The sequence below is a fragment of the Rhinolophus hipposideros genome (genome assembly GCF_964194185.1).
Source record: "Rhinolophus hipposideros genome assembly, chromosome: 25".
Taxonomy (NCBI): Eukaryota; Metazoa; Chordata; class Mammalia; order Chiroptera; family Rhinolophidae; genus Rhinolophus; species Rhinolophus hipposideros.
The window spans coordinates 27,542,023-27,568,950 of NC_138071.1; the positions used below are offsets into that span (position 1 = coordinate 27,542,023).

Here is a 26,928-nt window from a genome sequence, read left to right on the forward strand (position 1 = left end):
TGAGTCAGTGAGGAAATCAGAGAGTATTTATTATCATTGTATTAACTGGACTATAAATTTTAGGAGGCATAACCACCCTGACACACCCCTTCATACTGTACACTTGCTGCCACCACGCATAAACACAGAAGGAAGTTTTAAAAAATATAAAAATGTTAGAAAGTGAATGCTAAAAACTAAAAGAATAACAGAAGTACACATCAAGAGAAAATACCAAGGGTGCCAAAATAATGTACATACATTTTAAGAGATGTTATCTGAAAATGTGTATACTTTTTGGGGGCACTTTTTGTTTTGGCACCCTCTGTATATAAATGGCTTTAAAAGTCCAGATATAAATGAAACTCAGTCTAGCAAAGCATTTAGTAAAATGGACAATATTTGGGATAAGGCATTCAATGATTCATTGTGAGGTATCACATACTCAGCCTAAGGAATCTGTCACCTAAAAGGAATATTCAATTAGTTCAGTTCTTTATAAATACAAGTTTTAGCTTAGACAGTTAAGAAGCTATATTTCAACCTGATGATTTAATTATAATTGAAGCCCTCAATACTATTTTCTTAAATCAACTAAGTTTTAATCAGGTTAAAATGTCTAGCTCAGGTACTATACCTGGTCTGTATGGTTTCCTTTTTCTCTTTTTGACACCCTCTGTTCCTTCTACTCCCTTAGTTTCATCATCCACAGCTTCCCGTTCAGGACTGGATTCTGATTTTCCCTCACAATCCATAAGTTCGCCTTCTGGAAAAAAGTAAATGTACAGATAAAATTGGGAAAGACTATCAAATCCATAACTCCTATGCAATAGGAAATACAATACAAAGTGGCCGCTGAGCCATGCTAACTGTGCCTCCCACGTGGCAGGAAAGTACAGAGATGGAAATGTCCGAATAGTCCTAGAACTCAAGCTACTTAATCCAGGGATCTCAGGAAACGGAACAGTTACCACGGAAAGGGAGACAGAGAAAATGCTCAAAAAGATGATTATTAATCAATTTGCACTTAAATCATCCCTTTGCTTTTAATTATGTCTTCCAGTCCAAGACCTCAAGGCTTGCTCTCTAGCCTAGACCTCCCTTCTTTCTGAGTTCTAACTATAGTATAATTGGATATTACCTAATTACTGAAAACTATATGCAAAATTGAAAGTTCACCCTTTCCAGGTGTTACCTAGTATCATTAAAAGGCATAGAAATGTACCCTGGAGAAGCCAGAATCCTGGGAGATGGCCTTGACAATTCCTAACCTCTTCAACTATCAAGATGCCTCAATCTCTCCCAAAAAATGTTTCATTTCTCTACCATCTTAGTCCAATCTTGACTTGTAATACCCTCCTACCTAGCTCCCTACCTCTAAGCTTACCTTCCTCTCGAATCAGTCTTCAAGTTGCAGCCTAAATAATCTTTCTATAAATGTGTATCAATTTTCTACTTAAAATTCTTTAATGGCTCCCCAGTGGCCTCAAAATGAATTGTAAGGCCCACCATAACAATCTCTTGCAAACTCTCCAGCTTCATTTCTCTCCAACCACCCTGAGCCACAAACGCATCAAGCTCTTTCTCCCATTCCTTCCCCAACTTCAGCCCTTCATCTACTTTTCTTTCGGGATTTATTCTATCACTTTCTTAGAGAATTCCTGATGTTTAGACAAGGTTGCATGCCAGTTCTATGTTCCTGTACATGACACATTATGCTTCATTTTAATTGCCGGTTTCCTTGCTAGAGAACACTGCCCATGAAAACAGGTATTATGACTCCTGTTAAAAGCTGCATCCACAGCATGGTACCTAATAGGTGTTTAATAATTATTTGCCTGAACGAAGTAAACGGTGAAATTATGTATACAAAAGCTCAGTTCTTAGAAAAGAACGCTATATTAACACTATGAGGATCAAACCTTTGCCAGTTGTATGTGGAACTACACTGTGCTATAGGAAAGAGAACGAGTTGCCAAATACATTTAAAATGAAATTTTAGCTCTTTTCTTCATGATCCTAAATGGTATATAAACATTTTCTGTAATACCATTCCCAGGATTTGTGAATTTGTTTTTGATAATTAAGTCGATGTTTGAGGCCAATTCCCTAACAATCTGATGCCTGCTCTATATAGCTAAGACTGTCTTAAAAGGAAATGCTTCTTTACGGAAACTTAGCAAGCACCAAGGAAAACAAAAACACCAATGGTTTACCACAAAATAAACCCACTTAAAAATTTATCAGAAGGAATTTTGGGTGAAGACGGTAGATTAAATTCATGTATCTAATTTCACTCTTCCAAAACCTACCTACTAAACACAGAGAGCAACTATTTGTTTTTACAAGACTTAGCAAATGCAAATTCTTAACTGAAAGTGGAAAGAACCAAGAAAAAAGTTTATAACACAATCCTCAAAAGGCTGAGGAGATGTATAATCCCCTAAATTTAACTTCCATATATTCTCTCTCGGGAAACAAAGGAAGATATGCTCCACCAAAGTGAGGGTGAGGAAGAAGAAATGCATGAAGGAACAGGAATCACACCCACACAGGAGAGGAGAGAGGAGGATCTCAGCATGGTGAGGAGAGCATCCCTCATGCTAACCATCTGCCCTAATGCAGCACTGGGCCTGGTCCACAGGACACCCGGCCCTTCAACCAGCGCACACAGGGACAGGAATGCCAATGGAGCCACACTGACATGACACAAGTGAGCATAAATGTTGACATAAACAGTGTAAAGTGGCCTGTAAGGTGGCCCAAACATGACTGGTGTCAAGGAAGGCTATGGTCCCTTCTCGCCAACATCTTAAGAACGGACTTCTGATTCCCACAGACTGCAATGAAGGAACACACTCCTGCCCAAGTATGAGCAACTGTGCCATAAACACGCGTGTCTGAGGGTAAATAACCTCCCGAAGGTTGTTAAGAAGACAGTGGTTCTTCCCGGAGGGAAGGGGACGGCTGGGAGGGAGACAAGCTTCATCATTGGCTCGTTGGCCACTTTGCATTGTTACGTCGTGCAGAGGTGTCACCCACTGAAAACAAACCTGGCCTACCTACTGAAAGCAGCTGGAAGCGCTCAACCCTCTGACGTAGCGAGGGCTTCACCTTGCAGGCCCACCATTACAAACCTACCAGGCTATTCATTGCACCACTCAGAGTGCAAGACTGAAAACAACGTAGGTCTGCCAATAAACAGTGGAACCGAGTTACTTACATCCACACAAAGGAATATGAAAACTGAGGCCATGAAAAATGAAGGACAGCATAAAGACAAGGAAATGCATAGTAAGGTAGCGACATGCTAAACACATACACCCCTATGGGTTGTGTATGAATACACACACCTCTGGAAGAACACATAGGTCGTTGGCTCTGGAGAAGTGAACTGACATGAGGACAGGGGACATACGGACACCTCACTGTTTACAATCTCCCCCCTTTTTTCTTCAAATTTAAACCAGGTGAATGTACTACATGTCCAAAAATCAAATTTAAAAAGTTGAGGGACTTACAAAGAACATGATAGGACGTAACAGCCGCCCCACCTGGCTGCTTCCTCGTGGCGTATCTCCTTTGTCTCTCCGGTAACTACTTATTGCCACTCCAGACCCCTCTCACCCATGTCTGCTCCTCACATCCTGAGGGGCTACACTGGGGGCAGTGATGGAGGGGAAAGCACTGTGTTCCGCTCTTGACACACACACACACACACACACACACACACACACACACACACACACACACACACTTCCTGTTTTTGTTAAGATTTGGAATTTTATTGCGCGTACAGTTTCCTGATCCCAGTAAGTGAATCAGAAAGAAGCCTGCTTTGATTGTACAAGGAATTTGTTTCCCATCTGCTAAGGTGACTGTTTTGGACTTATTTTCCTAAAGACATTTATCAGGGAGTTAAAAATCAACAAAGACAAAACAATGGGTAATGTTGCAGGGTTACAGGAGAATCACCAGTTCATTTGCACTTTGTAGACACCTGAAGAATATTATGTGTGTATCATGCGTGTAATATCCTGTATGATAGGACTTCCATAGGGATATGTCTTCTTCTGACAGCCCTAATTGAGAACTGCACAAAGAAACATCTACCATTTCCTCAAACTGTTCTGCAGAACAGCAGTCACACTGAGAACCTCCTCTGGTCTTTTCCAAATGTTCTATTTTGTTTTTAAAAGCTTCTATGATGTCATACTTTGGAAATTAATGCGTACTATCAAAAGACATTTCAAATTTATTGAAATTCAGCACTTCCTAGATTTAAGTAACTATGGAACCATTTTTCCAGACATTATCTAGTATCTTCAGAAACTAGACTTCTTCACTGTATTCTGGCTGCTGGTTAATATGATCAATTCCTCCCAGATATACACACTATTTCTTTACAAGTCCCAATTCACTTAAAACTTCCAAGTCTAATTTCCTGTTCAACGGTAGCTGATCATCAGTTACAGGTTAATCATCAGAAAGCTTTTCTCCCAAACACACACACCTCAAAACATCCCACTGCAAAGGAACTGAGCACTGACAGAGTGTGAGGAACACACCAGACGTGCGTTCTGAGCCACGACTCTCACCTGCACTAACAGCCTCCTGACAGATCCACGTGGGCCCCAACTCATGGACCGGACAGTCTAGTCACGTCACAGCAGTGTTCCTTGTAAAACAGACCGTGTTTCCCCAAAAATAAGACTCATTTTAATTTTATTTTAAGACTTATATTTTTTCTTGCTCCAAAAGACGCATTAGGGCTTATGTCCAGGGGATGTCATCCTGAAAAATCATGCCAGGGCTTCTTTTCCAGTTAGGTCTTATATTCGGGGAAACACGGTAGGTAAGGTCATGTCCATCTCCTCTGCGGAAACCTCCATCCACTCACAGCAAATACAAAACCCCTTTGCTCACTGTGCTCATTGTCCACATGCTCTTCCCCCAGAGAATCAGAGGCTCACTCCCTCAACTCGCTCAATTCGGAGCTCAGATGTTGCTCTCAGGTCATGGGACCCCTCACACCACACTATACGACCCCAGTTCCTCTGACTGTTGTTTCCACAGCACTTGCTGAGCACAGTGTATGTAATTCATTTATTCACTGTGTTATAAGTTTTAACAGTCTTTCCTCCTAACATTAAAATAAGTTCATGAGGGAAGAATTTTATCTGTTTTGTTCACTGATAGGACTTCCAACATCTAAGACATAGTAGGCGTTCAGTAAATACTGTTCAATGACAAGATGTGACGGAACAAAACTAATTCTTACTTTAAACAAGGCTGTGGTCATTTGCTTCAGAGATAAGCAAAAATGTAACTCACAACAAATTTAATACTAAAATTATGTTGTCATTTCAAGAATTCAACTAGAAAAGCCTTGATACTAGATCAAGAAAATGTTTATAAACAGATAGCTTATGATGAACATAAATTTATGATGAATATAAATTTATACTAGAAGATTCAAATGGCTTTTCCATTTTCTGAAGAGAATGCATGGTCACGCTTTGCTTTAGCTTAACCATCGTGTGCAAGCTCACAGCACCCTGAGAAGTTTTATCCTGCTATTAAACAAACGAGCCAAGCCTTCTCAGTTTTCCCATCTGTAACCGTCCACGAAATGGTGCTCCTGGAGATTTTGCTATTGTAGCCCTCTTCTCAAGGATACAGGAAAGAAGACAACGTGAGAGGGAAAGTCCAAGAAGACCCCTCTCTTAGAAAGGACAAGTGTCACCCAAGGGCTAGCTAAGTCAGGAGAGAAGTTACCCTGAGGATGAATCATACATATTTTCAAAGCTTCTTTATATACTTTAATTCTTGCGAACGTACTCCATAGAATATAAATTCGTATTACCGCGACTGTCATCCATGTCACCATCCCTTGAATGCTCTGACTGGATGTCTGGAGGGGTCTGAAGGACAGCCACGCTATTCTGATTTATAATCTTCAATTTCAACTTTGGTTTTGACCGTTTTCTTCTTGGAACCGTAGCTGTGAGGCTCTGTAACTGAGTCATCCCTGATTCGGTCAAACACACACCATCCTGGGTGTAGGTCTTGGGTGGATCTAAAATTACAATATCCGAGAACACAAATTAAATCTCTTCTTCCTTTCTGATTGATAAAGTTGATTAATGGTCCAAAATACCCAAGTCAAGGGAATGGGACTTCTATAAAGCAATTATCTACGAAATGCATGAATAATTAACTTAAGAACATTCAATTAAAACTAAGAGTAATTGGCTAACTTCCTTGAGTTATAGGCAGAAAGGTTGCAAGTTTTTAAAAAACGGTCTTCCTGGCATTTTGTTCATTGTGTGTCAGTTTCAGGATTCAGAAAGAAAGCACTAAAAGCAATGCTCAGCTACTCAACTATGAGCCTTTTCCTGGAGAATACATTTTGCATAAGAAAAACAAGAATACTCTAGACGCCCACCTGGAAAGCAAAGTATCAATACAATCACTTACAGAGAGAGGTAGTAAATAAGGAGAGATCTGGCAAATATTTAAATGTGTAAACTTGCTATTCATTAGAACAATTGCTCTACTATCCCAATATTTTTATATCAGATGATATCAAATGGAAGTAGTAGACGAAAGAATAATAGTTTAATAAGGATATATTAATCACTATGCCAGGCTGATCTATTACAGAAAAAAATAGCGAGATTGAATTAATTCTAAAGAAACCTGTTTGCTAACTAGGCCTTGTTTTCTGCTAACTGGTAACTAAGCACAGTAATATATCACTGAAAGCAAAGCCAGGATGGAGTTAACGATTAAGAGCGGTTATTCCCGCAGCCCACTGGGTGACACTTACAAGAAGACTGTCCCACTCAACCTGGAAAGATGACCATTTTATGTATCAATTACAGAAATGAGCACCAACATTAGGGAATTTAGACTGAACAGTCATATGATTAAGGAAGGTTTCATGGAACATGTGGAAAGTTACATAAAAATTATGCTTTCATACGCTTTTGGTAAAGACCAGCAAAATAAAGCATTTCAGATTTTACCAAGCTCTTTCACTTTTGTGACAATCTGTGCTACAAGTGAAGAGTCACAGCAGTCTGAGGAAGGCACTGAAATTAAAAACAAAAACAAAAACGTATGTAATTTTTTTCAGAAATAGTAAAGTGTATTTAAAGACTTACAAATGATTAAAATTTCTACTTCTGTTTCTGTATTACAGAATTATATACTTGAAACCTATGTAACTTTACTAACCATTGCCACCTCAATAAACTTTAATAAAAAAATATTTTCTATTTCTGTACCAATTTTACTGAAATAAATACTGAAATAAAAACTTGAACAGTTAGAAGCTGTCTTTAAAATAACAAAAAAGAAGTGATGAAGGAAATACACACATGCGGAAGAAAACTGGTCAAGATAAAGAACTACACTGTACTACATTTTTACAAACTGCTAGTAACTACAAAATTATGAGTCTTAAAAGCAAAAACTACATTACATATCTAAAATATGTGTTTAATATACATTCTTCATGTAAGCAAATTATTTTAATATAGTAAGTTGGGATAATAAGAGTTAATTTACAACAACAACAACAAAACGTATTTTTCATAAAATACTTGTCCAAATAATAGTTTCACAAAAAGAAACGAGGAGTAGAATTACACCCAGTCACTGGTTACAGACAGCAAGGCACAGGTGAGTTGTGGAAGAGCAGACTCACTGCTCACGTTGTGTTCTTACCGTTTGACGTAGGCATATAGGGTCTGCACATGCTACAATCAAAACCAATGTCGGCTACATTTTCCACTTCCTCTTCAGTGTTTAAGTTTTGACAAACTGCATGCATCCATCTAAAAAGACAGTATTTACACATCGAAAAAAAAGAAGAAATGTACTGAGAATGGTTTCCTTTTAAAAACAGGAGTTGACAGTCTCCAACTTCGAGCTCCTAAACCTCAAGTAACCCCCGTATCTGGACCACTATCACCTAACCCTGCCTAGTGATCCACAAAAATTTTCAGAGCTGAGAAGGAGGAGAGAAAAGGACTGAAATCAAGTACTTCGAAGGAAGCAAAGCACATTACACGAGGAGGATGGGGTAACTGTTGAACAATCATACACGGAAGATCTCAGTGACAGCTCGGAGGCGGCCAGCTGGGCCAGAGGAGAGGGGGTCGGGAGGCTGCAAACGGGGCAGCCGGCATGTACCCCATGAAATGCACCAGCAAGGGCAGATACAGTTCACGCAAGGATGGTGACTACAGTTGGGAAAGAAAAGGAGGTATCTTGCCTTAGAACAAAGAGCGGGTCAGCAGAGTGCTGAGAGTCTTGTGCTGCTGATGATACAGTATTACAACTAATAGCACATGCCTAGGAAGAGAGCACCGTAATATCCCACCGAACCCCAAGAAGATTTCCTGGATTTTGAAGCTGCACACAAAACACTTAGGGAAGGTGGGAACTGGTATCTAACACGTAGATATTTAGCATCGAGAGCTTTAAGAAAAAGTGGTTTAAGGAAAACAGACTGTGTAAGACTCTTGGCAAAATCTAATAAAAGACTCAGAAACCCTCGTAGAAAAATGCATATACACAGGCAGTAATTCTGCATCTAATTTCAAGGAATTCATAAACCCTTAAAAAAGCCTTAGTTAAAAATCTTGAGTCTGGAACTGAGAATACAAAACAGGAAAGTTCTGTAAGTTTCTAGTTGACTATAAACCTGGAAGAAAAGTCTTGTTTCTTTAAGAAGAAATTTACTTTCCAATTCCCTTCTGCTCCACTCAAGAGAGAAAAGCTGGCAGAAGACACAAGAACAAACACCAGCACCGTACCTGTCACACTGTCTGCACTGCAGAATGAGGTCCTCCTCCCTGTAGTTGCGATGGCAGACGGGGCAGGACGACAGGCTCGCACAGGGCGCACACTGCGTGTAATTGTTCTGCCACTCACATCTCAGCCCCGCACACATGGCTCCACAGTGCCTGCACCAAACACACCTGAAACCCGACACCCCCCAAGTCTCAATTTTATTTACTTACTTGGTTCATGTAATTCAAGAAGTTCTACATGAGCAGGATGGGGAAAATTATTTCATGCATGTTTGACCAGTTTTTGATTAGTGATATCTATCATAGCAAACATGTAATATGTAATTAAACATATGTGGTAGTTTTTTAAAACGAAAGTAACGTGGGAGAACTGGAACTTGAAAGTTGAGCAAGGGAAATGTAAACCCTCGCGTACCATTTGCACTTCCAGCCTCCTTTGGGAACTGTCTGCAGTGGAGGGTCGAGGCAGTAGGTGTGATAACTTATGTCACAGTCATCGCACAGCAGCAGTCTTCCCGGGTCAGTTGCCTTCCCACAGGCTTCACACACAGTACACTCCAGACACCTCCAGCCTTTGCTAAGAACCACTTTAGTGATCTGCAAGAAAAACAACCAATCCATGTGATTTATAGATCAACCCAAGCCTCGTTTTACACAATGGAATCTACCTATAAATGAATATGGTGCTTCTATAGATGAAAGCAGGACAGTCACAAGGAGCTCTCACTTACTGAGCTCCACAGTGGCCCAACACTGAGGTGGGCACGTTTGTGTACTTTCAGGAGTACACCTATCGGACAGAATAGAGGTAATATGTATTTTCATGCCTTTTTTAGAGCCCATATTAACTACCCTGTGCTATAGATTTTATGCCTATTTTATAGACGTGGTGACTGGATTTCAAAGAAATCACGTAAACTACCCCATTATTGCTAATAAAAGATTTAAAATGTATTAATATAGTTTTATCTATGACATTTCATGATTTATGTTTCTGAAACTTGTAATATATATTGTATAGGGACTAGTACATTAAAACCAATATTAAAAATGCAGAAAAATGAAAGTAAAACATGAGTTCCCAAGAACATTTCCTGAGGGTGGAGGTTGTTAGGTTATGAAGCTAGGACTTTGGAAGTTCACATTCATTCCTCTGTTTATTGCCTCTGCTGCAAAGGTCTAAGTTTGAGAATCTCTGGAAAAGTCGGAGCATCTCTAGACTTCTAGTCAATTCCTCATAGCATCCGTATCATATATTATTAAGAATGTGGAACCCACTTAAATGTCTCAAAAGAGTGGTCTTTTCATAGAAAGGACCACAAAGAGCCTGTGTTAGAATGAAATATCAAGCCATCAAGACAGAACAAAAATTCTCAGATCATTTTTTCATGGAAACTAATTACTCTCTTTTAGCAGCCAGCGTTGGAAAGTTTGATGCCATTTTGATAGTTGTTCCTTTATTTAACTCTTTCATTTTCCTCTAAGGTAGCTTAGAGGAACAGAATGAGGGTGTGTATCAAGAAAAGGGAAGATGTGGGATCCAGAAAGCAATAACCCAATGAAGGACATCAGCCCGAGAAGTTAAAGATGAGAGCGGAGCAACAGACTTAGGTCCGAACAGGGTAAAGGGGAGTGCAGGGAGGCGGCAGGACTCTGCCCAGAAACAAGGTTCTTGCCAAGATAACCGGGTATGATTGTGCCATAGCAGGTAGAAAGAAACAACAAAAGCCAATGAAGAACCAGGAATCATTAGTTTCTTCTTGCTGGGAAAAACTGCCTGAAAAAGGAAAGAAAGTCACAATATGCCATTTAGATCTTCAGTGAACTTTACCGAGTCATAACCAACCCTGCTTATGAGCTAAAAGTCGTGAAACAACTACGGAGAAGGCAGGAGAGGGATTCTGAGAGCGACCTTAGCCTTTACTGAGCGACAGGGGCAAGCACACAGAATCTCCCACAGATACAGCAGCGGCACCAGCATGCTGCTTAGAGCCACCGCGTTTCCTCCAAGCAGGGCCTGACGGGGGCAGAAGGGAACAGGGCTGCCTGTGGGAACAGGGCTCAGCTGCGAAGGTAACAATAAGGGTTGCTGCTCAGCCATTAGAAGGCTTTTAAAGCCATTTGATATTTTAAGTTGCATATTTATTACTTTGATTAGCCTATTAATTTTTTTAAATTAGGCTTGGATTATCAATTTCATTCTTTACCCAAATGGAGGAAAGACCTACAGTAGGAACAGCAGGGTGGCTCAGAGCCAGCAAACATTTTCTGTAAAGGCTCAGAGAGTAAATATTTTAGACTTTGTGGGGCATCTGGTCTGCTGGATTCCACTACGGTGCCACTGTAGAGTGACACCAACTATAGACATGTGTGAACAAAAGAACATGTCTGTGTGCCAACACCACTTCATTTACAAAGGCAGGCAGTGGGCGAGACTGGGCCTGTGTGCCGTGGTTTACTGATGATCCCTGGCAGGGAGGATGAAGATAAAGTGGGAGGCAGATCCAGGTACTCAGTGGGAACTTTGTTTCATGTTATAGCTTCCTTCCCACTAAGTTTTCTTATTTCACAGATACCTACACTGTGCTCCTTTACAGCCAAACACTCAAGTTAATCAGCTCATATTCACTCTCTAACACACTACAGTCTGGTCCATGCCCATCACCAGTGAAACTGCTCAGGTCACTCAGTCGAGACCTCCTCATTCCCACATCTAGTTGACATGTTAGCGTCTGGTATTTGACCTCTCTGCAGTATTTCAACATTTGAACAATTGCCCACCCTTTGAAATTCCCTTAGTACAGCTTTCAGGGCTCTACCATCAACCTTTTCTTCTCCTATTGACTGGTTTAGTCTTTATTTTTAAGAGCTCTCTCAAATAAGGTATCATTACCCAGGGTTCCATCCGTGCTACCATGTGTCATAACACATGTGTTTTATAGACTATAATGAACATCTGCTTCAACTGCAATGCATACTGGTGAGACACCCTTCTCCCATCACAAAATACCAGAAAATTGGGCAAAATGTGTGAAGCACTTGGACAAAAGGCAGAACCACTTGTGGTTTCTCCGAGGAGGGGAGTAAGTGAGGTGAAGCCTATGACATTTTGCCTGGAGACATTTTCCAGGACGCTGCCCAGGGAAGGAGGACCCCAGAAGGAGACAAAGGTCTCACCGCCTTGAACACAGGATAGAGTTCGTGGAGGAGGAGGCCGCTGGAATGAGCAGAACAGAGGACTGGAAAGCAGAAACAATAAAGAGGAAGAGCTCTAGAAGCCTACATAGGATCCCCCTGAAGTCTTTGGCAGAACCAAGCTGCACATCTAGGAGACCAGAGGAGGACCCATACCCGGGTGAACACCACCCAGTGGGAATCTCTAAGTTGAACAAGTATCAGAGCTCACACAGTACTGGAAAACATTTGAATCCCCACCAGTCAGAGTGAAAAGACACTGGTGAGTGGAATGGGGGAGGATGGGGTGGAGGGTGGTGGGGAGAATTCAGTAGAGACCATATAAAGGCCATGCCTCAAGTATAGCATTAAACCAGTGCCAGAAGAACAGTTACAAAAGTGGGATCTGGGGAATCCCAGTGGGTCTGTGAGGTCAAAACTATTTTCATAGCAATACTGAGATGTTGTTTGTCTTTTCCACTTTCGTCAACCCACAGATGTTTTGCAGAGGCTACTAGACGTCCAAAATATCATTACACTGACACCACATAAGCTCTGTCTGTATATTTTTGTTTTAAAATATTCCCAGTTAAAGGGGATCAAATATATGGTGATGGAAGGAGAGCTGACTCTGGGTGGTGAACACACAATGGGCTTTATAGATGATGTAATACTGAAATCTATGTAACTTTACTAACAATTGTCACCCCAATAAACTTTAATTAAAAAAAAAAATTCCCAGTTAATTTCCAAAATGGTAAGCATTCAATAAGTATTACCCTTTTAAACAAAATCTCTATTGGGTCCTCAATAATTTTTAAGAGTGTTAAGGGTTCTAAGACCGAAACGTTTAAGAATAGATACCTTATTAAAAAGTAAAAAGGCTCTCTAGAACCACACCAGAAAGCTTTTGAAGAAGCTTCAAAAGGTTGAAACTTATCCACAAATAACTGCCTGCCAAAACAAAAACTAAGTACTTTTTGAAGGAATAAAATCCAGACTCCCAACAATATATCATCACAATGCACAATGTCTCCATTCAATCAAAAACTATTAGATGTAGAAAAAAAAAAGCAGGTAAACATACCCTGACGAGGGGAGAGATTAGTTACTACAATGAGAAATGCCAGACAAATATATATAAAGACTTGAAAGAAAAAAAAAATGTAAAACTACATGATAAATATCAACTGTAAAATGGAATTGAGGTTAAAAAATACAATTATCTGAGTGAAAAACACACTGGATGGGCTTAAAAATAGATTACATACAATATAATAACAGTGAGTTTGGGAAATGTAATAGAAACTACACAAACAGAGAAAAACAACTGGAAAAAGTCAACAAAGTGTCAGTGATTTGCAGGAAATGTCAAGCAATTTCTCACATACACCCAACACATGTGCACATGTGCAGGCACACACACAACTGATTCCAGAAACGGGGAGAGGGTTGAGGAACAGAAAAATTTTGAAGAAATAATGGCCACGATTGCTCCAAACCCGATTAAAAATATGAACCTTTCATATATAGGGTTGAAATTTGAGAAGAATGACTGTTGGACGAGACCACGATGGGCTAAGTACTCCAGACGCTCTCTACTTTTATAACCAATAGACAGGATGAATCAACTAAACCTCGAGGCTTAGAAAATAATAGTATAAAGTATCTTTTCAATTAAATATATGCATTTTGGGTGGTACTTTTTCAAGACAACAGCAGGATAATTACTCCAATTTAAGACAACAGATTTATAGAGTTAATTTCTTGAAGTGGCACTTTAAAGGCAATATTGGAAGTACTTAAATATTGTCACATATGCATAATAACCCTGACGAACAATACTTGATTAATTGTAAGAAGTGGAAGCAGCACGATAGCACCCAAATCAAATGTAAACGCGCCTCTGTGAAGCCATTCAGATGGGAGCCTCCTTACCTTAACACTGACGCAGTAGGGATGGTAGCACTGCCCGCACTGCGAGCAGGCAAGCAGCCTGCCCTCTGCTCCTTGGCCGAAACTGCCACAGACGACACACATGTCCTGAAATGCAGAACACATGAACATATTTTAAATCAGGCACTAAGCTCTTGTGTACGAACATACTAATTTTACCATTGTGTCAAAGGACCTTCTCCGCGAATATAGTGACAGAGCTAAATAGCTGGATGACAGAAGTGCAAATGCGGTAACGAAGAAACGGGCAGGAAGGAATTCCAAAGTGGAAGACAAGAAATAATTCAGTTCATACCTGATGCAAAGTGAACCTGTCGCTGCTGGAAAACAACACAACTGTATTGTGCATGGAGTTTTCTTCTTCATCCTTATTTGATGAAATGTCGGCAGCAGACACCTACAAAAAGGAAAATACACAAAACATGCAGTCATGTTTTTCAATTCAATTATACTGAACTGGAAAGTTTGAGAGGATTCATAGACAAAATACAACGTTTGCCGAGGTCTAGACTAACAATCTCAAATTCGATTATTACCCAGATCCTACCATAAAAGTGTGAGACATGACATTTTTAGTCACCTAATTGTCTCTTCAGAGTTACAAGTCACATAGATCAGGAAGTAATGAGAAAAATATAAACCTGTTTTTAATAAGACTAATTACGCAGAAATCCTAATCAAGAAACACAAACATATCGTATTTGTGTATGTGTATATATTATACATACATATATACACATGTATGTACACACATGCACCTACATATACATGTATCGCTCTACTTCAATGACTCTTAAAACCTGAAACATGTTTAGTCCACATTGAGATATGCTATAAGTAGGAAATACCCACTAGATTTCAAAGACAGTACCAAACAAAAAAAAAGTAAATAAGGCTCATGAATAATTTTGTATAATTTATACATTAAATGTTGAAATGGTAGCATTTTAGATACACGGGGTCAAAAAATACACAATAAAATTAAATGTCACCGGTTCCCTTTCCTTTCAAATGTAGCTACTAGGAAGTTTTAAACTGCATGTGCAGTTCACATTATATTTCTTTTGGAAAGCACTACTTTAAAATATTGTTATTTTGAATATTATTGAATAACTTACCAAAATTTCAGTATGAACCACAGGATTATCAACTACAGGTGTTTACTTCTGGACTTAGGTTAAATTTGACCAAATCAAATTTGGATTTGTAGGATTCAAAATCCATACATTGACATGAGTAGTATCTCTAGATATTAACACCAACAACCACAATATGCAATTAACACAACACTACCATTTACAATAGCATAAAAAATATGGAAGACTTAGGGATAAATCTGAGAAATGGTGTGGAAGGCCTGGATGATGAAACCTACAGAACATCACTGAATGAAATTAAAGACCTAAAGAAGCAGAGATAGAGATACAGTTTTCATGAGGTGAAAGACTCCATATGGTTAAAACGCCAATTTCCCCAACTCGATCTATAGTTTGCATGCAAACCCCATCAAGATCCTAATGGGCCTATTTGTAAAAAGTGACAAGCTAATTATAAAATTCATATAGAAACAAGAGGAATTTAGAGTAGCTAAAACATCTTTGAAAAAGTAGAAAATCAGAAGACTAACAGTGTCTGATTTCAAGAGTAGTTATAGATTAGAAGTAATCAAGACAGCACCATATTGGCCTAATATAAAGAACTGGATCAATGGTATAGCAAAATTTGATCCACAAACATAGAGAGAGCTATTTTTGAAGAATGACACAGAGGTAATTCAGAGAAATGGTGCTAAAACAAGAGTATTCAATACACAAAAATGAACTTTGAGCCATATTCATACCATACATAAAATTAATTCATTGGATCATAGACCTAAATGCAAAACCTAACACCATAAAACTTCTACAAGAAAACACAGAATGTTTGTAACCTTGGGGTATGCAAATATTTCTCAGACACTAAAAGCACAATCCATAGAAGAAACAATTTATAAATTGGACTTCATCAAAATTAAAGCATCTGGTCTTTGAAAGATACAGTTAAGAAAATGAAAAGACAAACAAAAAAAATGCAAGAAAATATTTGCAAATAAAACAGATGATAAAGAACTTCTGTCAGGAATACATAAAGAAATCTCAAATCAGGAAGTTAAAACTACTCAGTTTTTTAAAATGTACTTGTACTGGAGATTTGAAGAGTGATTTCATCAAACAAGATATACAGACAGCAAATAAGCACGTAAAAAGCTTATCAACATTAGTCATTTAGAGAAATGCAAATGAGATACTATTAACATACCTGCTACAATGGCTAAAATTATGAATGACCACACCGCGGACAGGTGAGTATGTGCAAACACTCTTATAAATATAAACTGTCTCACCCAACTTGAAAAACAGCCTTTTCTTAAAAACTAAGCATACATGTAACATATATGCAGGCATTCCACTCCTAGACATTTACTCAGGTGAAAAGAAAGCACATGCCGATAGATGGACTGAAACATACCGTGTTTCCCCGAAAATAAGACCAAGCCGGACAATCAGCTCTAATGAGTCTTTTGGAGAAAAAATTAATATAAGACCCGGTCTTATTTTACTATAAGACCAGGTATGATATATGATATGATATGTGATATGATATATGATATAAATATAATATAATACCGGGTTTTATACCAATCTTTGTTCCAAAAGATGCATTAGAGCTGATTGTCTGGCTAGGTCTTATTTTCGGGGAAACAGGGTAAAGGTTCACGGTGGCGCTATTTCTAATAGCCAAAAAATGGAAGCACCACAGTGTCCTTTAATAGGTGGACAGATACACATCCATAATATGAACTATTCCGTAGCCACAAAAAAGAATGAATTATTAACACATGCAGGAGCATAGATTAATCTCAAAATAATTATGCTGAGTGAAATAAATTAGACCAAGAAGCATACACTGCACTCATATAAACTCTGGAAAATGCAAGCTCATCGACAGACGGGTCCTGCCACGGGTCCAGGCAGAGGCCTTTCAGAGGGGCACGAAGACGCTTTGGGGGTGACATGTCCACTGCACGTATTGTGGTAGGGTTCTCACAGGTGTGCACATGTGTCAAATCAAAACTGTACACTGCAAACATTTATACTTTACGTCAATTTACCTCAATAAGCCTGTTCATTTGGGGAGGGAAGTTGCTTTTTTAAAAAAGGACCATATCCAAGTTTCCTTACTCCTTTAGTAGCAAAATTAAACAGTTCCACCTGCTTTCTGAACTTAAAATGACAATTAGAATTTGAAAAACGGGATTTTGGTAAAATAGCTATTACAGGAAATACGTGCCATTCCGTGCCAAATATAGTTTTTTCGATACACGTTTAAAGAAAGCCTCCTAATGTGTCAATGAGCCAGTATTTATCAATCTTAAATGAGAACATGTCAAAGACAGTCCTACAACCCTCAACATTTTAGAGTCCATAACCAACCTGCAACATTTGTAGTTTTGTGTAAGCCATATTATAACACTGAGAGCAACTATAAGCAAAAACTAAAAATGTCGACATAATTTTTTCAAAGAAACAAAAATGCAACAGGAGTTTGCTCTTTTTTTTTTTAATCGAAGAATATATATTGCATTTGGACTTTTGGGAAGGGTTGGCACAGAAAGATCAGTCACAGAGGAAGGCAAGAAGAGAGAAAAAGGATAAAAAGGCAGGTTTAAAAAGAAGTTTAAAAAGAAAAAAAGCAAAGTAGAGACATAGTAAAATAAGGTAAAACTGTCAGCCTATTTGTGTGACCCTTAGGATCTCCGTAAATTGCTCCCACTGAGATTATCACCAGCAGCCGACAGGTTAAGGATCCCAGAATGGGAAGGAAGCAAGCCTTACCCCAGGTAACACAACTGCCCCGATGCCACTTTTCAGTCTTGACCTGCCTCTGCCACCGCGTCCCGACAGGCCTGCGCCACGAGGCCTCCGCTTTCCTGGAAATCCTGACCCACGGCCCTGCATGACAGAGAAGGCAAGTCAGCAATCTGTGCAAGCCCCAGGGAATTTCAACATCCAAATGTGAGGTGAAACAGCGCATTAAATGTAAATAGTTGCTTCTCGCTTTTATTCCGATCAGATGATAAATGTTAAGAGACCTGGATTATTCTATCTTTCAAGACGTATTCTGCAACTTAAATAAATACTCTATATAAACATGAAATGCCTGTAACCTGAGCCTCAAGTTTTGGGTCTGTCACTGTAATCACTCGGCAGCAGCAAACCTTGGCTTTACTGCCCGTTTCCTCATCACACAGCCCAGGCAGCGACAACGGCCACGGCCCATCCAGGTATCTCCCTGTGCAGCCACTTGTGTTCAGCCTGGAGTACAAGGAAGGACTCACGCAGCCATGTTCAGGCAGCACGGTGACAACTAACAGACTGCTCTCAGTACCTTTCACTCTCAACAGTCTCATGAGGTCAGTCCCCTTTTATTACCCCATTTTAGAGATCAGTGCACTGAAGGACAAAAGGGTTAAGTAACTTGTCCGAAGTCACAGAGTCAGCACGTCTGGGTCTAGTAACCACTCTTCTGTCCTACTACACTACATGAAAACTGAGTTTCACTAGAATACAACAGCATCTTTCCTGCCATTAAAACTGTCCATTTCCTTTGCTATTCAGTAGTCGTCTGTGAGGTGAACACGTGGGCCTCATTTAGAGGACAATTTATGTCAAGACAGGAAAACTGATGAAAGGGGACAAGGCTTGCTTTAAATCATCTAGATAATAATTACTTGAAATGGAAACAATTTATCTGAATATTTATCCAACACGAGAAAAAAATTCTACGGGAAAACATGTTAAATTCCCTAATATTTTCACAGTAAGTACTATGATTATTTGTTGTTGTTGTTTTTCTCGTTTATACTCAAACTTGTTACTACCTCCAAAAACTGGCATTTACACACCCTTACATATATTTAAAATTATTAGAATACTCAGGAAAATCCTTGGATATTGTTTCCTAGCAAGTTAAATACTATGCCCCTTGTTCAACTGAGGTCACCAATCATAGTTTGAAATGCGGAACTCATCACCTATTAGCAGAATGGTTTCCAAGTCAATAATTTATGATTATATTGTGAGCATAAATGCACATGAACAAAGGAAAGAGAGAATCTTTTTCACCCTTTTCCAATTTCCAATTTTCAAACGGCCTCTCCTTGTCCTTTTAAACTGCTCTCCTCTAGCTCTCTGGAGCTTCTTTGAACAAGGGATAGGTAGGGTAGGGATGAAGTTGATAGCTTCTTGTTGTTTTGTTAATAGGTATAAAGGATTTTTTATAAATCCGAGATTAAATCAAGACTATAGTAATCTTACAATTTATTTTTCCTCAACATCCAATGAAACAGGTAAGAATAAGTGAAAATCTATTTGCTTGATAATTGTCAAACAAGTCATCTTTTATACTCTTAAAACAAATATTTATACTTTTAACACCTTGCATAATATCAGAGTAAATTGAAAAAATAGTGCTTCCAATGGTGACAGAAAAATAAGTGGAATCTAGAATGCCTACGAAATCTCTGAATAATCTAAATTAAACAGCCTTATTCCAGAATTATATTAAATGTAGTAGACGAATAAAAATTATGTTCTCTAGTCAGTAAAATATTTTAACTTTTCCGATGATTTCAAATGGTATCAGACCACTTAACTTACTTTAAGGACTAGCAGTCATACAGTGACATAGAAAAGAGGCCCTGTAATTTTGATGTTAACACAGAATGAAATCTGCTGCAATTCCCATATTTCTTCTCCATTAATACGTTAATATGTTAATGCAGTTTTTCTTTTGTTCTTTTCTAAGCAACAAAATTTTATGGTATCGTGAATAACTCAGTCCTTAATTACTTTACAGCCTATGTGACAAGGATTTCCCCCCCATACTGAAAATTACAATATAAAAGGAAGAAACCATTGAAAGAGGTATTAAAAAAAATGACACTTAGAATCAGTCATGTAAAATTGCAATCTGATTTCCTCCTAATCCAGATTTTTAAGTGCAAGCATGTTGTTTCTTCACATTAACATTTTGAGATTAGAAGCGTGGCTCAATCTTAACTTCTACTCAGATAAAACCAACCAGAAAGAAACGATACATGAATGTAAACGCAATTTTATTTACCACTTTGATGCTCCAAAGGCCACTGCCGGGAAGCTGCCTGGGTTTAAAAATTTCCCGACCTTCTGAAATGTCTGGGGACCAGGAAGGTGGGCTCACGGTATTATGGGTGCTCCAAGCCCCCTAGGATATGGTAGGTGAGAAAACAGATGAATGAAACTCAGCAACGCAAAAGGTCAAGCCAGCAACTAAGGAATTCCCAACAGCAAAACCAAATGCAGACGTGTGGAAGTTTAGGGCAAATTGCTTCAAGGGAGGGCAACAAGCTTAGCATTCACGGTGACTTGACACGTAAATGTTTGCAGCTATTATTTACATTAAATCTTTTCTTCTGGTTGAAACATTGGTACAATGCAACATTAAAAATGAAGGCTTATATGACATCAACACTGACTTAGGAACTGCAACTATAGCACTAAATATAAATAAAAGTCAATCAAACTCTTGGAATTAACACTGTAAGAAACTATTTGGGGATTACTCTCTTCCAACAAGGATCACTCTACCGGAAAGGAGAAAAAGATAACCTTAAAGAATGTTACATACACCTATAGCTTTTAGCAACCAAACCAGTAGGCAAAAAAAAAAGCAATCAGAAACGCGAGCAATGAGCAATAAACAAACACATTCGCTTTAAATTGTTGAAAGTTAGTTTGTAACCTGAAGATGTAAATACCATTATAATCTTAGCATTTAATTACTCTTCCTTCAGTGACCAGTAGTTGCAGGTTTTGGCTTTTTATTTTTATTTGGGGAACTATTATACTCAGATTACATTCAAGGGACTAATTTGAAAAGTGAAAACTGTTAAAGCAAATTGTCCTAAATTTGCAAATTAAAATGCCTCAAGTACCTGATTATGCAAGAAATAGTATCTTATAAAAAGTTAAACTAAAACTAAGACAGTTTACTTCCAAATAACCACATTCAGTAACAACCTGAACCAAGCTCATGAGGAGGCTAAGCAGCATAAAGAAAAATGTTTATTCCACAAAGATAACATTTTAAAGGAAAACACAAAACAAATGTCAATCCAATAAAGAACCTACTTTGAATTAGGTAGTTCGACAAGGCATGTTACAAATTTTACCAATTAAATGACCAAAACTTAAGAAACACAGTACTTACTAGGTTTCTAGAATCCTGTCAGATTAACATTTGGTAGCCTATAAATCACACAAAAATACCACCGGGAATTTAAATACCAACCAAAAAGAGGAGCGTGACTACCCTTTGTCAAGCAGACAGTTAATGGAATGACAGTACTTGGGGGGAACCGCACAAGGGAGAGACTGGCTGAACTTTTAATTAACCTACCTAGGGACTCTCAGGCTTAGCTAGCGGCTCCGCAGCTTTCACTTGACAAGAGAATGACTACCTCACTTTCCCACCATCAGACCCACTTGCATGTACGCCTTGCATACAGGGTCTTCGGTAACCTCTGTGCTGCCCAAATTCACCTCTCTATTCTCATTTTATTCACACCCTCAGCATCTAATACCTGTGACTGCTCCCTGCCCTCCGGTGCTGACCGTCTCAGTCTCTTAGGCCACTCTCCCCCCGCCGGGACCTCAGAGCCCGCTCTACAGTCCCATGTCTAAGGGGGGCTGTTAACACCGTCTCCGGCTCCTGAATGCACCTGTTCTGAGAGCTGCAAGGGTGGAACATCTTCCACTTCCTTCCTGGCGTTTCCATTCTGCCACACAAAACCTCTCAGGTTCACCCTGCCTAGAATCTCTCCCTCACCCAGTCCCGCTTCATAATGTTTCCCGCCTTTGGAAATGGACTGGGCGTCATTTGATCTGTTCTTTTCCCTCATAGCTCTTGCCTGCTTCTTCAAGCCTCTTCCCGCCACTCCTTCAAAGTCCAGAGATACTTTTCAAAACTGTGAGTCCCATGAAGCAGGTCACGACCTGTTTGCAAGCCTTCCCCGTTCTCAGTGCACGTACAAGCCGCAGCTGCGCGGTGCAGCTCCCCTGCCTCCGCTTGCCGGGGGCCCTCTCTCCTGCCTCCCAGCCCTCGCTGCTCCCCTGGCTCCCCAGCATGCCCAGCTCTGCCACGCGGCGCCCTGCTGACTCAGAACAGGCCATCGGTCCGATGGCTGCCTCTTCCAATTCTTCAGGTACGTACGGCCCTAACTACTAACCTTTCCTCAGCGCTCGCTCCGAGGGAACCACCTCTTCATCTCCCTTACACACCTTTGGCACCTTCTCATTGGTCACAATTTGGGGTCATGTTTTACTGTTTGTAATTATTTAATGGTAGGGAGTGGGGGGGCAAGAGATAGCTAAACTGAGTTCTCGGTATTTCCACGGGTTTTTCTCTGAGGGTATCTGGCCTGCGTGCACCTTAAAGTCCTTTTGGTGGGTCATTTACTGTTTCATCAGTAGACAGTTATTATAACACACCACAAAAAGTCATACTCTAAGATAACGTGTTATTCATCCTAATTTAAAAGTCAGCTTTGATGCCAAAACTGTATCTCATTTTAAAAAGCATTCATACTTCATAAAATATAGATGAACAAAATGCAGGTTCTATAGGTCAAGAATGTTTGGATGTCATCTCAGGGATAATTAGAAAATCACTCAACTACTACAAAGAACTTATATAATAAAAGCTTGGGTAATTACATTATGAATTTTAATAAGTATATTATCATAAGACATTGGAAGATGGATTGTGTGCAATTTTATAGGAATTGAAGAAAAATGATGATATACTTCGCTTTCGATATTTTTACAAAGAAATTACCTAATATGTTCTTTAAACCTTAGAACTCAAACTTGAGTTATGAATTACCCTTCAGATCTCAGCGTTGATGAGAACGAACGTACAGACCATTGAGGAAGGTGGTGCCCCTGCCCCCCATCTGTGGCAGCACGGTTTACACTAGTGCTGCACTTGGAATTCCACTTACTACACTCGCATTTGTTGCCATTGGCGCATACGCTTGATGAGACCATGCTTTTTCTGTTCACTGCTATGTTAATAAGCACTGTTTAGCATTTAGTGAACATCTATTGTTTCCGACAGAGCATTTACTACTTTTGCATTATGTACATGTGTGCATAAATGCATCAAGAAACACTGTAGTGTGACACGAAACATGCTCATTCACCCACCAGTGACAGCCTAAAGTCCTGGATTTCCTCACCTATTAAAAAACTACCAATCTATCTGATGCTCTTGACATACTGCCTATCAACCGAATTAAAAGCAAAAGGGTTCAAAATGTAGACATCAGGAGACTAAGTTGTAAAGAAAGCTAAACAGAACCAACTTGTTTATCAAATCCTCTAGAAACTAAAAACATACTACTTGGCAGAGACTGAATTAGATTCCAACAATAATTATTGAACCCCAAACCTGTTTAAAGTTGGTATTAATCTTTCTGCTTTGAAGCCCATTTCTCAGGTAAATATATCAACATAGTAAATGACACAGCTATTACAAGGCCGGTGGGATCGGGAGATGGGAACAGTGATGGCAGGTGCGGAGGGTCGGCTGTTAGGGGTAATTTTCTATTCTAAGTCTAATTCTGTTGCTGGCTGTCAAATACGACTGATGTCACGATTAGAGCCCAAGAGCGTCCTAATCGACTGAGTCTGCTTCAGGAGGGGCCAGAGAGGGTTTGGTGTCTCCTGAGCAGACTTCACGACTAAGTCATCCTGGGGTCACCCTCTCCCAACACACCATCTCGGACCAAGGTTGCAATAAGAGGAGGAGTCTGGTTTAGAGAATGTAAAACCGACAGAGAACAGGACAGAGAACTAGTAGGAGACAGGAAACAAGCATTTATAAATTGCCTTTGGGTGCATTCACTCGTGTACATGACAGCTACCGCAGCAAACGCATTCTTTCTGACTTACAGAATTCTTCTCACTAAGTCTCAGACACAACACTGAGTTCAGCATCAAACTGAAATAAGAAATTGAGTTCTGATAGTGATTTGATACTATGAAAGCATAGGAACAGAATGGGCATTTGGCTGGTGCTAAACAATGGTTTTGGTAATGGTTTCGAAAACCTCACGGCAGGCACAAGGAAACGAAGAGGAAAGTCTGATGCTTTTTAATCTGTTGCCTGACACCCCAAAGAGGAGGCATATTTTAGGCTTAAAACTGCATTTTTGATTTTCAGTGCTTTACAGTAGTGGGTCTGTTGGCCTGCAAGGGGATCTTCTTAAAATACACATTTTCACACAAATTAAGGTGCGGCCTGAGCGTCTCCCTAACAAACTCCCAGGTAATGCTGACATTCCTGGTCTGCAAGTCACACTTTAAGAAGGGTTGAGCCTTCATTTCTCCTAGAAAACATGCCTAAGGCTGCAGGCCCAGGTTGACGGTTGGCTCTCGCTTTCTCTGCTCTGTAACAGGCTGTTTAGGTCTAAAATGTGTGCGACCATTATGTGGCTTTGGACTTAGGAACCTACTACCTGCTGTGTTCACGGCGACCAGGCCACCAGTTCCCTTCATTTGCACATTCAGTACAAACAGTTATCAATCAGTCAGCCTGACTGGTTTTAGGACCACCACTCCAAACCTACATTTCCTACATGCCCATTGTGTCCTCCTCCATTTTCACAGAATAATACCTGCATGAATCTGCAATTCAAGAAAGCCAGCAGGGCAGCGCTCCCGTTTGCCGTGTGTCTGGTGCTTTCTATGTGTGTTAGCAGTCAGTTGTACCAACCACCATTATGATGAAGAGTCACAGGTGGAGAAACGAGATAGTCCACAGGGGACTTGCTTAGTGTCACACAGACAAGAATGGAAGAATAAGGGTTTGAATCAAAGCGATCACACTACAAAAATGTTCGTGCTGACCATATCAATCAGTCTTATAGTAACAACATAAACAATACAGAATGCTTCTACAACGACAGCACAGTATTTAGACGAGAGTAGCTGTGGAAAATAACCTTTGGCATCTACATTCTATCTTTAATGTCCCATTAAGAATACGGAATGTATGTCTATTTACTAAGGAAAGCTTACTAGAGTCTAAGACAAAGTATCACAAATGTAGGGTTTACCTTATAGATGCCCCAGAATGGACAAAATACCCAGGGTAATTTCTCTTCCTTTAATGACTATTATTACATATGCACTATATAAAGCAATGTTTCAACAAAATTCAAATTTATTTTAATTAAAAGCTTGGTATGAAATAATTTAATAAGAATTGAATCTCTCCTTATTTAGAAAATTATTTACAGATCTGCCTTTAAAAATTTTTAAAAACCAAAACCAAAAAAAGTAAACAGTGCTTCTTACTAAAAAATTTGTGTTTACAAACCAGAAGTAGTGCCTATTAAAGAAAGAAAGAAACCACTTACTTGTGATGAACTGTTATGTTAACAAAACTACAGTCCTCTGCGGCTCACCACTCTGGAGACTTATTTTTCTCTCACAGTAATATATTATGAAACTGATTTGTTAATTTGAAACACTTCATTTAAAATGCTACTGCTGTACACAAGCATGTTATAAAATTGCATGATAAAATTACCTCAAGTAATGAAAAACAAGAAATCCAGTTCACAGTGTAATGGAAAAGTAGTTACAACCTAATGAAGTACTATCTTTGGAAACCGGCTATCTTGAAGAAATTTCATCTTCTCTGAAGAAAGTCTCAACAGACATCAGTATTAAAACTTACAGAAATTCCTAAGCTTTCCACATATACGATGTTAGCAAGAAAAAAGGTGGAAAGGTAAAATCAAACATGAAGAAAAAATTCTTAGAACTTGAAAGTTACCAAAATATAGTTAACACTGGTTAAATGAAATTTTCTTGAAATATTTAAGAATCTTTCAAGAAAACATTCTTCACAGATTTAATAAAAACTCAGTATCATCATGAAAGCAATTAGTGCATGAATGTCTAAAGTAAATCATAGTTGTGTGGTTACATTAAATATTATCTCAGAATTTCCAAATTAGAATGCATAAATATAACTGTGGGGTAAGAGAAACAGAAAAACACAGTACTTGATATAATGAAATAACTTTTTATCCTATTTCCCACCACTTTTTAAGAGCATTTCTTGTACCATTATGTTAGTACATAAAAACAATAGAAAAATGACCACACATTTCACTACACACACATTCAAACGTGTGTAGGTATGTATATATGGGAGCATATGAATATACACGAGTGTGTATATATACGGGTTGTATATTAATAATCTATGTTGAAAATGCATGGAGCGATTTGTAGCCACAACGAACGGTTTTCTTACCTATTTTTAAATGTGTCCCATGAGCAATTGGAGGAACAAGAGTAGTTTTTACTTCGACCCTTAAAAATAGTGAAGCCATAAGCAATGTTCTTAATATATCAATCTTAAATTTATTTGGTATTTCTTGTCATTTCATCAGTAATTCTGGAACTAAAGTTTTCATATTTTTCAAAAGGCTTTGTCTTACACTGTTCGTTAGGGTCGCCACTATTCACGACACTAAGCACTTCTAATGTCTAAATCTAGCCTAAAACCAGATCTAAAACACACAGCGCAAAAAAGTGAGTGGAAAGTATCTCATTAAGAATTGTATATAGATTACATGCTGAAATATTTTAATATATTGGGTTAAATAAAACAGTAAAATTTACCTCACCAGCTTCTTTTATTTTTCAAGTGGGACTACCAGAAAATTTTTAATTAGCTATAGAAGGCTTGTATTGTATTTCTATTGGACAACACTGGCTTACCCATCTAATGGCTAATTCACATCTCCAGAAAACATCTGATAATAGGAATACAATCACTAGCTGTCACATGAAATTTTAAAGCTTTCGGTTTCTAAAGGAATTCTTGGGAAAGC

General features: G+C 39.0%; 1 protein-coding gene across 21 annotated transcripts in view; it reads right to left on the minus strand.

The window, feature by feature from the left end:
* KMT2C (lysine methyltransferase 2C) overlaps positions 1 to 26,928 on the minus strand; it is a 224,940-nt gene that overhangs the window by 62,339 nt on the left and 135,673 nt on the right. For 19 of the 21 annotated variants that reach the window (XM_081038077.1, XM_081038085.1, XM_081038090.1 and 16 more), the window contains 10 exons: positions 20,100 to 20,219; positions 17,810 to 17,926; positions 14,230 to 14,331; positions 13,917 to 14,021; positions 9,220 to 9,401; positions 8,808 to 8,972; positions 7,714 to 7,823; positions 7,011 to 7,076; positions 5,846 to 6,058; positions 617 to 745 (listed from right to left, as the gene is read on the minus strand). In XM_081038077.1, the coding sequence (XP_080894203.1) occupies positions 617 to 745; positions 5,846 to 6,058; positions 7,011 to 7,076; positions 7,714 to 7,823; positions 8,808 to 8,972; positions 9,220 to 9,401; positions 13,917 to 14,021; positions 14,230 to 14,331; positions 17,810 to 17,926; positions 20,100 to 20,219 (1,309 nt within the window). The remainder of the gene's footprint in view (positions 1 to 616; positions 746 to 5,845; positions 6,059 to 7,010; positions 7,077 to 7,713; positions 7,824 to 8,807; positions 8,973 to 9,219; positions 9,402 to 13,916; positions 14,022 to 14,229; positions 14,332 to 17,809; positions 17,927 to 20,099; positions 20,220 to 26,928) is intronic. The other 2 variants (XM_081038079.1, XM_081038083.1) reach the window with 1 other exon arrangement.